The sequence below is a fragment of the Ciona intestinalis genome, chromosome 14, assembly GCF_000224145.3.
Source record: "Ciona intestinalis chromosome 14, KH, whole genome shotgun sequence".
In the NCBI taxonomy this organism is placed as follows: domain Eukaryota; kingdom Metazoa; phylum Chordata; class Ascidiacea; order Phlebobranchia; family Cionidae; genus Ciona; species Ciona intestinalis.
In genome coordinates, this window is record NC_020179.2 from 2,922,597 (window position 1) to 2,937,711 (window position 15,115).

At 33.6% G+C, this 15,115-nt stretch overlaps 4 protein-coding genes across 5 annotated transcripts in view; 2 read left to right on the top strand and 2 right to left on the bottom strand.

Annotated features, from left to right (window-relative positions):
* LOC100177870 (ATP synthase F(0) complex subunit B1, mitochondrial) overlaps nt 1–4,122 on the bottom strand; it is a 7,183-nt gene extending 3,061 nt beyond the window's left edge. The window contains exons 1-7 of one of the 2 annotated variants that reach the window (XM_002131911.5): nt 3,902–4,012; nt 3,462–3,550; nt 2,321–2,480; nt 1,727–1,890; nt 962–1,087; nt 593–679; nt 185–277 (exon numbers count right to left, since the gene is read on the bottom strand). In XM_002131911.5, the coding sequence (XP_002131947.3) occupies nt 185–277; nt 593–679; nt 962–1,087; nt 1,727–1,890; nt 2,321–2,480; nt 3,462–3,550; nt 3,902–3,929 (747 nt within the window). In that variant the 5' untranslated portion in view covers nt 3,930–4,012. Of the gene's footprint in view, nt 1–184; nt 278–592; nt 680–961; nt 1,088–1,726; nt 1,891–2,320; nt 2,481–3,461; nt 3,551–3,901 lie in introns of both variants that reach the window. The other variant, XM_009862529.2, reaches the window with a different exon arrangement.
* A 385-nt stretch (nt 4,123–4,507) lies between these two features.
* Nucleotides 4,508–6,908, top strand: LOC100180220 (60S ribosomal protein L44). The gene is made up of 4 exons (XM_002131889.4): nt 4,508–4,604; nt 4,727–4,906; nt 6,289–6,405; nt 6,817–6,908. The coding sequence occupies exons 1-4, from the start codon at nt 4,602–4,604 to the stop codon at nt 6,835–6,837; spliced, it is 321 nt and encodes a 106-aa protein (XP_002131925.1). The 5' UTR covers nt 4,508–4,601; the 3' UTR covers nt 6,838–6,908.
* A 316-nt stretch (nt 6,909–7,224) lies between these two features.
* On the top strand, nt 7,225–12,610 carry LOC100187323 (translation initiation factor eIF-2B subunit delta-like). Its single transcript, XM_002131833.5, has 11 exons — nt 7,225–7,440; nt 7,534–7,620; nt 7,883–7,975; nt 8,442–8,587; nt 9,097–9,288; nt 9,843–9,945; nt 10,093–10,220; nt 10,669–10,846; nt 11,520–11,700; nt 11,916–12,007; nt 12,069–12,610. Exons 1-11 carry the CDS (start codon nt 7,318–7,320, stop codon nt 12,189–12,191), a joined length of 1,446 nt encoding a protein of 481 aa, XP_002131869.1. The 5' UTR covers nt 7,225–7,317; the 3' UTR covers nt 12,192–12,610.
* LOC104266412 lies at nt 12,605–14,317 on the bottom strand. The gene is made up of 2 exons (XM_009862532.3): nt 13,840–14,317; nt 12,605–13,195 (listed from the first exon to the last, which is right to left on the bottom strand). The coding sequence occupies exons 1-2, from the start codon at nt 14,276–14,278 to the stop codon at nt 12,945–12,947; spliced, it is 690 nt and encodes a 229-aa protein (XP_009860834.1). The 5' UTR covers nt 14,279–14,317; the 3' UTR covers nt 12,605–12,944.
* Nucleotides 14,318–15,115: the final 798 nt, after the last annotated feature.

Below are 15,115 nucleotides of genomic sequence, written 5' to 3' on the forward strand. Positions count from 1 at the left end.
AAAAAAATCCATAATTTATCTCTNTCGGTATTATTTTTAGAGCACTGAAAATACTTTTAGAAAGTACTTAATATAGAGTAATAAGTGAGCTTTTAGGGCTGGGGGAATGAACCATTCTGGTGTAGCTGTAGGCCCTTTATAGAATAGAATATCCTGAATTTATAAAAATAGTAGAAATACTAACAGAAGCGGGTGTGATCGTGTTCATCACTTTTTCTTCAATCCACTTCACCATATGACCATGGGCAAGTTGGGAGTCTACCTTCTGTACTTCAACCTACAGAGAAAATTAAATAAAATATCATTAAAACATAGATTGAAAATGCCTATACACAATGTCACATAGTAACTTTATTCATGAAAGCTTAAAGCTTAAGCTGTCTTAAAGGAAAAAAGCCAGAAGTTACTTTTATAAATTGCAATAGGATAAAGATTTCTTTTAACTCAAACCAAACTAAAAAAACCTGCTTCTCGCCCACAGTTGATGGGGACATGGGGTCAACACCCATGTTATAACGACTGTTGTTTCCGGCGACGCGAGGATAAAGCAAGTTAAGGTACATTTATTCATAGTTTAATTATAAATACATACCTGGTAATCCAACTTTCGCTTAACAGCTTCAACAACTGCAGCTTGTCGATTTAAATATTCAGTCTCCAGCATCATAGCAAGGTTGTTCTGTTGTGAAAAAAATTAACGACTACATTACTTGTTAAAATTTAAAATAACTGGAAAATATAACTTGCAAGGAAAGATGAAAACTTTGTAAAAAAAAAAGAAAATGAAAATTCCTCAAAATTTAATTTATGCAACAGTTGTCTCTGTTTAGTATTAGATAGTTTACAATGCATGTAAATTTCCAAACATACACTAAACAACATCGAAACAGGCTAACAGACCAACACCATAACCTAAAAACCATGACATAAAAACTTCATTAAAATATTAAGTATAAAATACCTTCAAAGCATCGTTGATCATTTCTGCAGAACCAGATCTCCACTGTTCAAGTTTAATTTCATCAACAGTTTGTTTTAAATCTTCCATCTGATCACTCTTAACTTGGTCCAATGCTTTCAATTCATCCTGTATTATTAGGTAAGTTAAGTTTTTGAAACTTTTTAACTGACGACTTTGCAGCGACCTGTAGTAAATTTGAATATTGATAGCTCTAAAATCTGTATACTATAGATTAAAAACAGCTTGTGTTTTTAATTTTGGTCTTTTCTATTACAGATTTTAAGAGATCTCAGCTAAAAATGTTGCAGCAAGAAATTTCATCGTTTTTTTAAATGGTGTCACAAAAATATTCGTATTCAATTAGGTTAAGTTAATACAATTACCACTAGAGGTGGCTGTACACAGTATCCGGCATGCGAAGTCGTATGCAAACCCGTGGCCAATTCCGCATGTGACAGCGAAATCCGGACAAAACAGACAAAACGGACGAATTCCGGATACTGTGTACAGCCACTTTATAAAATATGTAACGGACAAAAATTATTTATATATCACAAATGGTATAATAAAATACAGGACACAGGTATATATATATATTTTATTTTGCCTAAATGGCATCGCCCAGTCTTTTATATAAAAATAGAACAGATTCTACACCTATTTCATAGCACAAGATCCAACTGTATTTTATTACATAAGAATCGTCCTACTCTTAAGTATGAGTACCAGGTCAGGGTCAGATTCACAGAATATTAGTTAACTTACAGTCCTCATGTTATCAAACAGGTTTCTAATATCTTTGCCTGCCATCTTATTAAGACCAGCTACAGTTAATAGCAGTGTAGCTGCATACCAAGTATCAGGTGTGTAGATGAAATATTCCTTTGACACCAGCATGGCGGAAAATCCAGCCATTAAGGTGTACAGACCTGAAAAAATTACAAAGCTAGGTTGGTGACACATTTTTGTATGGCTGGCACATTTAATGAGGTAGTTTAATAATAATTTAAATAAGTTATAACTTTATTCGTCTCTTTGGTAGTTAATTATGGTAGCAAAGATTTAGAAGCATTTTAAACGAAAAAAGGATATAGTGACAAAACAACAGTTGTTAAAACATTCTTACAGTTAAAATCATATTTACATTTGTTTGGAAAAAAATAACAGAATCGTTACACCTAACATACAAACAAGCGCTTTATAGTTAAACATCATAACATGCAAAAAAATGCCGCATTTTAGGCTCTAATGTTTACTGAATAACTATCATGGCCTACATGGATATTGTGCTTGATAACTTTTTTGATAGTTTTTTTAAACAAATATATATATACCAAGAATTTACAAGAACACGCCTACCAGTAGCACCAGTTCTTGGGTACAAGAAATCGAACCAATATTCAGGAATGACGTAATGACGGACTGAGTTTTCATCAAAGTCAGGAACTGGTGGTAAAGGTCCCATTCCTTCATAAGGAGCTCCGGGCATTTTAAAGTTTTCCCAATCCTGTACTCGCGCCTGTAGTGAAGAATAGATACCTTATAATGTATGATGAATATGATAAATAGATAATAAAAATTTGTTAGTGTATAATGTAGACCAGTGCTCTTCAACCGGTGTGCACGGTGCACCATAGGGTGCACCAAAATATGCCAGGGGTACACCAGAACAAAAGGGTATACAGGGGTGCATCAAAAACTTCAACAATTTTCAGCAATAATATTCAGTTTTGAACATTTTTAACAAACTTAGCCACTTTCCTACAGTTTTTTTTATATGAATTCTATATCTTGTATCACTGGTAATCGAGAAACGTCATGAGTTTTACGTTAAAACAATCAGGGGTGCATGAGTTTGTCGCAACAACTTTAGGGGTTCACCAACCCAAAAAAGGTTGAAGAGCACTGATGTAGACCATTTAAACGTAAAAAAATAGTAAGGTTCTTATTAACATAAATATGTATTATAACAATAATTATAATAACTTTTGTCTTTTCGATTAGGGAAAATTTCAAAATACTACACGGTTGTAAATAGTTAGAAATAATTTAAACAAAAAGACAGGATATAGCGACAAAACAACAGTTGTTAAAACATGCATACGGTTGAAAAGATATTTAGATTTATTTGGAAGAAAAAGTGTGGTCGCTACACTCTGAGATTATGACATAGGGACAAAATTAAGGTTGTTAAAACACGCTTACGGTTGAAAAGATACTTAGATTTATTTGCAAGAAAACAAGTGTGGTCGCTACACCTAGAAAGTATGCTTAAACTTAAGCGCTTCCCAAACTAGACGACATAACATTATTTAGGGGGCAACCATAGTATAGGCCTACAAATTTATCACAAAGTACTAAATTATACCATTAACCATTAACGTTAGCAGAAGATGTGAATTGGTTTCCAGCAAAAAAATTGGCGAGCTTGGATTTTAATATTATGAAAATGTTAAAGAATTGTTGTAAAATATAGTCAGTTATGGTTTTGAAATCTTACTGGATAATTTTTGTCAACAACTTGCAATGTGGATGGTGTAGAAGAAGACATACGAGCGGCAACGCGCACGCACGAACTTACTGGACGGCCTGGAATATAAAAGAGATTAGGGTGCAAAAAGAAATTAAGGTAATTTTCTGCCAGTTATAAGGAAAAGATAGCAGCTAATATATATATGACAAAAATTGTCTTTTATAAGCGTGGATCTAAAATAGTTTGAAATAGTAAAGTCTTTTTTTAACTAAAAATAGGAAAAGGAACATAATTATGTTTTATATATATATATCCTGTTTTGCTTGTTTTGGAAAATTAGAGCAATCTTACAATATTCTTAACAATTTAATAAAAACAAGCAAATAAGTTGAAGTATTTAGCCTTTTACATTAATTAAGATATTTTAAGGTGTTAGATGAACTTATAATATTAGTGTTATGACTTACCAGCCTTAAATAAGATTCTTGAAAGCATTTTGTAAAGTAATATCTAAAATAACCACAGCTTTTAATGAGGTTGTGATTCTATAGAACAAACGAAAAAAAGCAATCAAATTTGTAGAATTTTTTAAGCAAATATAATTAGTTTAATATACTTCTAAAATAAATAGTTTTATATGCTATATCAGTGCCCTAATCGAGTAAAATCAAGGTAAAATTTAGTAATTTCTCCAACGTAAAATTGCTTTTAATAATGAATGGATGATTGCATTCGTAAAACTTGAAGGTCGTAACCTCGTTTAGGCCGAATACTTTTGGGGAGTTTTTCTGTAAACTTACGTTTGTGTTAAAACAGTAGCTCTTTGCAATATGTTTACTTGTAAGTACAAGTTTTACTGTTTAGGAATATGTTGTTTTATCGAAAAAAGCAAACGATAATGGTTTTTCTTGGTCATGCGAATTTAACACTTTCAAGTTTTCCAATCGTACACATGAGGCTTCGTTAAAATGTTTAACAAGTTTTAATTTATAAAATAAAACATATTTTGCGAAGGTATAAACTATTCTTTTTTATGTTAGGTTACTGGTAATACGTTAATATTTTAAATTTTTTTTTATTGTAAATCTAAGGTCACACTGCGAAAATCAATTTCTGTTGAGCATCACTGCGACGAATTTCTTTTTCGAACAGCGGTAGGCAAGCAGGATGGTGAGAATAAAATTAAGATTTGTGATATTTATCTGATAACATCCGGATATCTTTTACCTTAAAGTTATTATTTAGAAATTAAAATTCCCAAAGAAGTCTTTAGATTTTACTTTTTTCTTCAGGTTAACGTGCCAAAGACACGAAAGACGTACTGCAGTCACAAAAACTGCAAGAAACATACTCTGCACAAGGTAACCCAATACAAAACTGGTAAAGCCTCGCTATATGCCCAAGGTAAACGGCGTTACGACAGAAAACAGTCCGGATATGGTGGTCAGACTAAAGTCGTGTTCCGTAAAAAGGTTAGTTTATATTTGCACTGTATGTGCTGTGGTTTTATCTAAACAAAAGAAAAATATAAATCTGTCCGCAATTTGTTGTGAGTGTGAATAAAGCATGTCTAGTAAAACTACTACTACTGGTCATTTAGTATTATACTATTTCACTGGTCGACTTAGCAATATCGGTAAAATTGCCGCTGGTGACCAATGAAAATTTTGGTCTTAAAATCTTTCTTGCGTCTCTCTGATACTCGCTGTAAATTTTTTTCGACAAAACACTGCGTTCCTGCCGAAAATAACTTTAAAAATGCGCGAAACATGCTTTGTCACCGTAATTCGCCTGACTTGCGTAAGGTTAACGATTTGTTACCTCACAATAGTGATATGCTGCGTCACAGTAGTGACATGTTACGTACGTTACAGCACGTTATCATCTTGTTTTTCTGTTTTATGCTAGGGAAAACCTCAAGCCTTAACCCAACTATAATCCCTACTTTTAACCCCTTACCCCTAAGTCTAAAAATCCAACAAATTACTTAATTTGTAACGTATAAATCAAAGGTGGCAATAGGCATTCTATGACGTAATAATCTAACCTTTGACGGCTCGTGTGAAAAATACGGTAACGCAGCATGATTTCGTTCATTTCCTTAGGTCTCACTTATAACTTTTTTTGCGAAAAACTCGGCATTTGTGTTGAAAATTACATTTAAAAATGAGCGCAACCGTGCTGCATTACCGTATTTTTCACAAGTCTTTCATGAATTAAACAAAAGTTATATTATTATATCATTGAATGCAGATTGTTATGTTTGATGTCTACGTTACAAATCACCCATTTTGTTAGGGGTTAAGGTTTTCACTAGCATAAAACAAGCCTATTACAGCCCGTAACATACGTATTATATCAATATTGTGACGTATCATACCGCGATTGTGACATAATAAATTGTATCCTTACACAAGTCAGGCGAATAGCAGTGACGAAGCAGGTTTTTGCGCATTTTCAAAGTTAATTTTCGACATGATTGGCCAACTTTTTAAGAAACAAAAATTAGACTGTAGGTAATGTGTAGGTAATCAATGGGGCCTATAGAACTGTAGGTAATCAATGGGGCCTATAGAACATTTTGAAACCAAAATTTTAGGTAGCCACCAGCTAAAGGATTATCCCAGATCTGTATTAAATTAAGTAAGTTTTCCTAACGTGGCTTCGAATGGTATGTGTAACGCATGCACGCAAAATCAACGACATATTCTGTTGGCATTGAGTTGCAAATACCTATGCTGCATAATAATTCTTAAATACATATATATATATGTATATATATATATATATTTTGACTTGCCGTATTCATTGAGGTTTTTATTTAAAAAATAATAATACGTAATTACTTTTTCAGGCTAAAGTTACCAAGAAAATTGTGTTGAGAATGGAATGCTCACAATGTAAAGCAAGGAAACAACTTGCCATCAAGAGATGTAAGCACTTCGAGTTGGGAGGTGATAGAAAGAGAAAGGTAACTTGGACTTTTTTTCTTTTTTGGGTTACAATTTTTTTGAATTTTTTTTGCTTACATATAATAGATTGTTATTTTTCAAAGTATGCTGTGCAGTCTGTGCTTGTATATCATTAATTTAACTGTTGTTCCTGTTTAACAGGAGTGGTATTCTTGTCTGTTGACTTGTTACAGAGCTTAGTCGGTCAAAATGTACCGACTAGTTTCAGTCAGAAGACTACAGTACCACCCCTAATGTTTATCAAATTAGTTTTTGTTTCTACAGCATTTTTATTCGCTATAAATTAATTACTGTCAAAAAGTATATGTATATTCTATTATTTCTTGCGCAAAAGTGTACCACCTCCACCTCTATATATTTATTGTACTGATAATTTTTTATTCACATTGTTAACATTTATATTTTTACAGGGACAAATGATTCAGTTCTAAATGATCGTTACATCATATCTGGTCATTCCGAAGTCACTTTTGCTCTATCGCAATAAAATAATACCACCAATGTTTCGTATTTGTTTTATATATAATATTTGGTAGGGGATTTATTCGTATTTATTTATGGTATGAGTAAGTGCAGTTTGTGTCTGAAATGTGTGTGTACATGGAAGAGAATATTTTATAAAGTATTTATTTTATGAAGTAAAAGCGAGTGGTTTTGTCTAATAGAATAAACTGTTCTGTCACAGTTACGTAAAAAATCATGTAACCAGAAAAAATGAATAATAAGTGAGTGGAAAAGCTGAAAAGCACCAAATTATAAAAATTTGGCACGCAATATTACATATCGTGTATAGAAAGTTTGCGAATACAAAATATCATAACGTTTTAGGGTATTCCCCGTTTTGCACAATGCGACATCATGGAGATTTAATTCGTGTTTGGTAGAATTTAGTTTTTAAACAGTTAACAACCATGGCCACTCCCGCTGCTGCTCCCGTTAGTATGAATAACGGTGATGCTGAAAATTTAACCAGTGAACAGAAAAAGCAGCTTAAAAAAGAACGACGTAAAGAGAAAAATGCGCAGAAAGAAAAGGTAAATAAATACAATTTATGAATGAATGAATGAATGAATGAATGAACAAATGTATCGTATGAATAAAATCCTAAATCTTAAATTTCCTTGTAGCATAACATACCTTCGAAACCTGAAGGAGAGGAACCCAAAATAGAGAAGTCCAAAGCTGAGTTACGAGCAGAGAGGCGTGCTAAACAAGTAATAAATACGTTTGTTTATCTTTTATTAATTAATAAATCAGTTATAAATCTAACTATTTATCCAATTGTTGTTGGTATTGACATTCATTATAACACAGGTGTTCTGTTTCATACACCTCGTGCCTGCTTATATTAGTTACCATGTGTAACTTTAACGATTTTTTTAAATTTATGGCTGACAATTTAGGCAATCCATAAGAGACCACTGGATTATAGTAATCATTACATTTACAATATTGCTGTCTGTTTTTTTTAAATAGGAAGCAGATAGAGCGGCAAAGGCATCAAAGAAGTCGGACCAAGTTGCTGCAAATACGAAGCAAAAAGGACCAAGGGTACCAGCCAATATCCAGGTATTTATAGATAAATGTTCATTATGGAATTAATTGTTTGGCATACAATTTGAAAGTAGATTGTCTTGTACCTAGCTTAAGCCTAGAGGATATTAGTTCAAGGCTCAGTGCTGCTATCATTGTTGGCATATGTGTCCTTGGGCAAGACCCTTAACGGCCAAATTTTCGCTACCCCACAATGCGAGGATTAATCCGCTACATTAAAAAACCAACACCTAAAATAACGTTGTTTTTAATCTGTAATTAATTTAAATAAAACTATTCTTTATTTATTTCTTTGATTAATGTAGCGAAGATTTAGAAATATTTTAAACGGAAAGACAGGTTATAGCGACAAAACAACAATTGTTAAAACACGCTTACAGTTAAAAACATATTTACATTTAGTTAGAAAAAAATAAGCGTGGTTGCTACACCTAGTAGACAAACAAGTCATTTATATTTAATTTTTTTATTTTATTTAAAGGCTGATGATCCAAAAGTTCAAAAAAAAGCTGCAAAAAAGTTAGAGAAGCAGCAAGTACCCCAGAGAACTGAAGGCCAAAAGAAAGTTGCTTTATTCTCCCATTTACATCAGTATGAAAGAAGTCTTTCTATCACCAAAAATATTGGGTGGGTATTGCTTAATATGGTCTTTAAAAAAATTTCGCAATCTGGTTTTTGAAAATATTTTACATTACATCAAATTTATTTAAATAAATAAATATAAATAAAAATAAATTAAATAATATATTTTTAAACGTTTAAATATTTTGTATTATTGATCAAATGTAATTTTAAACTAAAACAATAATAAAAATACTAAAACTATTGTTATTTTTATTGGGCTTAGTTTTGTCTTATGTTTCCGCACATTTTTCTTTCTTTAAGAAGACAAACTTGATAATAATTATTAAATATATATAATTTTTTTGTCTGCTAGGTGTAGCAACCACGCTTATTTTCTTTCAACTAAATGTAAATATGTTTTTAACTGTAAGCGTGTTTTAACAACTGTGTTTTGTCGCTATATCCTGTCTTTTTGTTTAAAATATTTCTAATTCTTTGCTACCGAAATCCAAGAAACAAATACAGGTATTTTTATATGTATATATAGCTTATACGTTCAATTGTTAACACAGGTTTGGAAAAAATGCGATTCATCCAGCAATTATTCGGCTTGGTCTTCAGTATGCTGAAGGAACTGTTACTGGTTCCAACGCAAGATGTGCAGCACTCATGTCTGCTATTTGTAAACTAATATCAGATTATGAGACTCCACCACAGAAAGAACTTTCCAGACACTTGGAGTCAAAGTTAAAGCCAGCTATAAGGTAACTGACTAATGATAATAATAACTTTATTTGTACCCACAAAGTAACATACTCGTAAGCTTGCACAAGGTGTATAAAACAGAGCCCCTGTAGTATATCAACTGTCGTTTTCCTGCAATGCGAGGATAAAATAGGTTGCATTTATTTGTCTCTTCAATTACGGTAGCAAAGATTTTAAAATATTTTAAATGTTTATTGTGTTAATTTATTTTTAAAACGTGTTTAATTATTTTCAAGTTAAACTTTTAATAATAGCAAAAGTGTGTGCAAAGACACAACCTGTTACTGAATGATGAATGTTGCCTGTTCTGGATTCTGTTGTATAAGGAAGAGGCCATAGGCTTGGATCATTTACGGCTCGGTTGACCCTTTTTGCAATGTACATACAACACATTTTACTTGTATTTTACTCCTATTTTTATACAATATATACATTTTACCTTTCCCATATCACCTAGTTAAATAAACGACCGCTTTTTATGTGTTATGTTAACCAAAAATGACCTAAAAAAGTTTTTAAGTATTTATATTTATATTGCTGAGTTTTTTTTCAGTTTCCTTGACCAGTGTCGACCACTGTCAGTTTCAATGGGAAGTGCAATCAAATATATCAAGTTACAAATAACCAATATTCCTACAGGGATGTCTGATTCAGAGGTAATATATATTTAAAGTATTTTAAAAAGTAAAATTTTTTCTTTTGTTTTAAACTTTTTCTATGTATAATTATGTTTTGAGCTATATAATCACTGTATTGATTTTATATTTAAATGTTTTTAATTTTGTTGTAATGATTTTTTCCAGGCCAAGTTAAGGCTAATTAAGAGCTTAAGGGAATTCGTGCACGTTAATATCGTTCTTGCTGGCGAAGCTATTTCAGGATATGCTTGCACTAAAATCACAGATGGAGATGTGGTCATGGTGTTTGGAAGGTAAGATTATGATGCTACGAATAAGCTATAATTTTCTGGTCTTGGTCTCTGTAATCTTGTGTATTACTGTATCTCCTCAGTATATATTTCATACTGTCCAAAAATAGGCACTTATTCCAAGCAGACATACATAGCAATAAAGCTTAATATATATATATTTGATTACGAATTTTTACCCTCTGTTTTTTGGTAGCCTATTTTCCCTAAAACAAGACACATAGTTTAACAACTGCTTCAACCCAGTAGTCACTTATGGGTTGTCCAAATTATCAGCCATACATAAAATGAAAAAATCCCCCCAAAAATAATCACCCACAAAATAACATACATGGTACTTTTAAGCTGAGACCAGGTGTATAAACACCCGCGTTAACGACTGTCATTTTCCGGCCACACAAGGGTAAAGTAAGTTACATTCTAGCTCAATTTTTAACACAACCTGTTATAGTTCATCTCTGATTACCAAAGTCTTATGTGACGCACACAATGCTGGTATTAAGTTCAGTGTGATAGTGGTTGATGGTAGGCCCAAGTTATCTGGTAGAGGCACCCTGCGTAAATTATGTCGCGTTGGAATAAAATGTTCTTACGTCTTGGTATCAGCAGCTTCTTATATTATGCCCGAGGTAAAATTTGTCTTATTATAATTAAAATGCATGAAATGTATTTATACTATTAGGCTATAGGTGTTGGTACATGGCAGAATGCTAACCTAGAGGTAATGGGGTAAAGGTGAGTTGCTGCTACTATTGTGAGCGTATGTGTCGTTGGGCAAGACACTTAACGGCACTTGCTTCAACCCAGTGGTCCCTAATGGTTTGTCTAAATTGTCAGCCATACAGTGTATACATAAAAATTAATGACCCACAAAGGCACAAATTAACATATGTGGTAACTGGTAAGCTAGCACAAGTTAAAGCAACTGAACATCCATGTTATAATGACTGTCGTTTTCTGGCCATGGGAGGATAAAGCAAGTTACGTTCATTTATTTATTCATTTATGTACTTACGTTGTATGCATAACAATATAAACCTTTAAATAAAAGAAGTATTTAATAAAAATCATCAGATTAAATAAATGAATAAATGAATGTAGCTTAATTTATCCTTACGTGGCTAGAAAACATGGCCGTTATAACAAGGGTGTTCATAGACCTTGTGCTGGCTTATTAGTTACCATGTATGTTACTTTGTGGGTGACTATTTTTAGAGAGCAATTTTTTATGTAAGGCTGATAATTCGGAAAGCCTATTAGTGATTTTCTTTAATAAAACACCTTGGTATTCCCTAATCACAGGTAACGAAAGTATTTCTTGGGGCTCATGGTCTTCTATCCAATGGTTATGTCATGGGATCTGTAGGGACATCTATGGTGGCAATGGCAGCAAAAATACGAGGTGTTCCAGTTATAGTGTGTTGTGAGGCTTACAAGTTTTGTGAGCGTGTACAAACTGATTCCTTTGTAAATAATGAAATAGGTAAGTATAGTGTGAGTTTTGGGTAAGTGCAATTTCACATAAAAAACTCCACTGAAAATAATTTACGAAGTAACATACTTGGTAACTGGTAAGCTGGCACGAGGTGTTTGATCACCCAGGTTTAATAACTGTCGTTTTACGGCCACACGAGGATAAGTAAGTTGCATTTGATGCGTATAAATTAATTTGTTTCTTGGATGAATATTCTATTACAGGAGACCCACGTGATTTGCTTGTACAAAACAAAAGCGAGCTGACGTCACCACTTCTTACGAATGCAGCATGGGAAGAGACAGATTCATTGAAAGTAATTTCACTTCACGTTTTAAACAATTTACCATTTCCACATATAACTTTTCTTTAAATAGGTACTTCACCTGACTTATGACGTCACGCCACCGGATTTTGTTGCCATGGTGGTCACGGAGTTGGGGAAAATACCTTGCACGTCAGTTCCAGTTGTACTCCGTGTTCGTAGCTTGGAAACGTAACGTTTAAATCTGGTCCCTGCTTCTAACTGTGTTATCAAAGAAAAACGCGTCTTCTTACAGCGACAGTGTAACATGTAACGTTCGAATGTGGTCTCTGCTTCTAACTGTGTTATCAAAAAAAAAAACGCGTCCCCTTACGCTTACAGCGACAGTGTAAACCGTGAAGTACAGCTGTCGTTTTGCTGCACTGTGTATGCTCAGAGCGCTCTAGTTTATTATGGAAGTATTTTCTTTGTGTGGATTGGAATTCTTTCTTCTTGTAAAGAGTCGAATGGTGCAAGGTTGCAGACGTTCCCAGCACTTGATATAAGTGGAATATTTTGATCATTTTTTGCGGCAGTTCATATTGGTTTTAACGGAAAAGCATTTTTAATATGAGGTTTAGTACGGTGGGTTGAAAAAATACACCTTTGAACGTGTTTGAATGTATTTTTAAAAAACTGCGGATTCAGAAAAACTGACAAAAGCATTGAAACCTGAATCGTATTTGACAATTAATTTCGAAGTATATTACTGTGGGGTGAAATGGGAAATAACATTCTGATTGTGTTTTACACAATGAAAACGGTCTATGGTACTACCAAATGGGACGGAAAAATAGAATAGAAAGGTGTCCCATCCTACAATGTTGTGTGTTTAACGATATAAGCGATATTTAAAAAGCAGCGCTTTCTGCATATAATTGGTGTAGCCAGCGCTTATGCTTTTTCCACCAATGTTAGCGCTGTGGTTTGGACGTCAAATTGCAGAAGCTCAAGCAACGTGAGGATCAAGCGGTGCATATTTGTAGCTCTTATAAGGAACCTTGTCCAGCACAGCAGACGGGCAACCTATCCAGCCTTTGTAATAAACTAACATAAGAAACATCGCCAACAAAATGAACATTAATAGAACTAACATAAGCCCGGTATTATTATTAGCAGCCTCCACTATCACATTAATCTTGAGTTTGTCTTCTCTTAAGTTCGTCCTGTTGATAGAAACCACGCCAGAAGTTATGTTTTCTAAAAAAACACAGTTAAAAGTATTTTTAAAACAACTTTTATCGGGTTCTTTGAACGGATGTAAGTTATTAATCTTCGCGTGGCGGGGCAAACACGACAGTCGTAATAACACGGATGTCATGTTTCCCATATAATTTACTTATGGGAACTAAATGCATAAATATATTTTGCTTTTGTTAAAAAAATGAAAATATAAATGTCAACTGGGCTTGAGCAACTACCGTTAATTATCTTTTGGTGGTGGTTACTATAACAGCTACACACCTGTGTTATCCAAATTACTTTTAAATAACTAAAGTTAAAGAGTTTCAAATCCAACCCTACCAAGGAAATGCATGCTAAATAAAGTTCTTGTTAAACCATCCCAAAGACTAAAACCTATACCAGTTGTTTGACAAGACATATACTGGTAGGGTGGGGGAGATGGTACACCTTTTCATTCTGTTTTCTCGTCCTATTTGGCAGTAACAAGGAACAAATAATTATAAAACCGTATGGCCACGACTTCCATACCGTTGGTAATTGTTAAAGACCGTTTTTTTTGTGAAAACATGATTAGGACATTTGGATATTATTTGCTAAAGGTGTCCCGTCTTCCTACACCCTATATACTACATTAATATAAAGTAACTTGAAATCCTCACCAATGTCCTCTGTTAACAAATCCAAAGTCTTCTTGTCCACTGTTGTATTTCCAAGTATCTCTGCTAACTCAGTGTCCAAGACGTTTGGAGAATTTACTGGACCTGACCATGATTCCTTTTTATTTTGAACGCAGCCGATTCTTTCTCTGCCTTCAGTTTGGTTGCTAGTACTAACTTCAATAGTACCATTTCTTCCTCGGTGGCAGTCGGTGCGGTTTGGAGTTATGTCTATATAATCACCGCTAGCTATGTCATTAAAGTCCCCTGAGCCACTGAATTCTTCTTCGTCAAAACCATTTTCATCTCCGTCATTTCCGAGCATTTTGCCCGCTATTTTGTGTAAAATATCATCGGTGTGATTCTCTGGAAATTCATCAGCTTCAACCGACATGCAAATGTCAACGACACATATTAAAAGCGTAAAGATCGCTAACCTCATTTCGTCTGCAACATAACTTAAAACTGTTATGTCAAATTTCAAGATATAGTAGGGTGGGGAAAGATCTCTTTCTTTCTATTTTCTCGCCGCATTTGGTAGTAAATGAAGAACATTAAAGAATTGTAAAACCATATCCTGAAGACTTTCATAGACCGTTGTTAATTATTTAAAATATGATTAGGATATTTGGATATTATGTGCCCAATATGTCCCATCCTACCGCACAGTACACATACTACATCTGAATAGAGATTCATGATAACCTTTTACTAAATACACAGTCATTTAAATACGGAATTAGTCATGTTATAGAATACCATTTAACCTTAACTGATTATAGAATACCTTTAATTGGTTTAGGGTCTACTGTACTAAGCTAGCTATTCGTAGTTCTAAAATAGCATATCGTCATCGTAAAAACATTTCGCGTACTAATAGCTATGGTTTAAGTTACCTTTGTAGACATAACTCTCTCGCAGCTATACAATGTTTCTTTAGTCCATCTACATTTCCAACTGTCGATTTTACATATAAAATACACTTGTTTAACAATGAAAAACTATACAGATAAAATTATATCAGCCTTTTCTTACATGCGTTACGTTAAAAACGGTTTCACAATTCCAAACTTTTTGTTCAACTGAGTTCATAACGTATTTGGTCGCCGTCTCAGCGCTAACTTTCTACATGAAACTGTTCCGCTTTGTTTGGCACGAGTACCTGACGTGAAATGTCTGGGCAAACTTCTTTCTTGCCCCAGGCCCGCTCCTGTACAAACCAAAGTCGTAAAAACGAGTCCTAAACAGCGCGCGTTGATTGGTAATGTACGGAAACAGC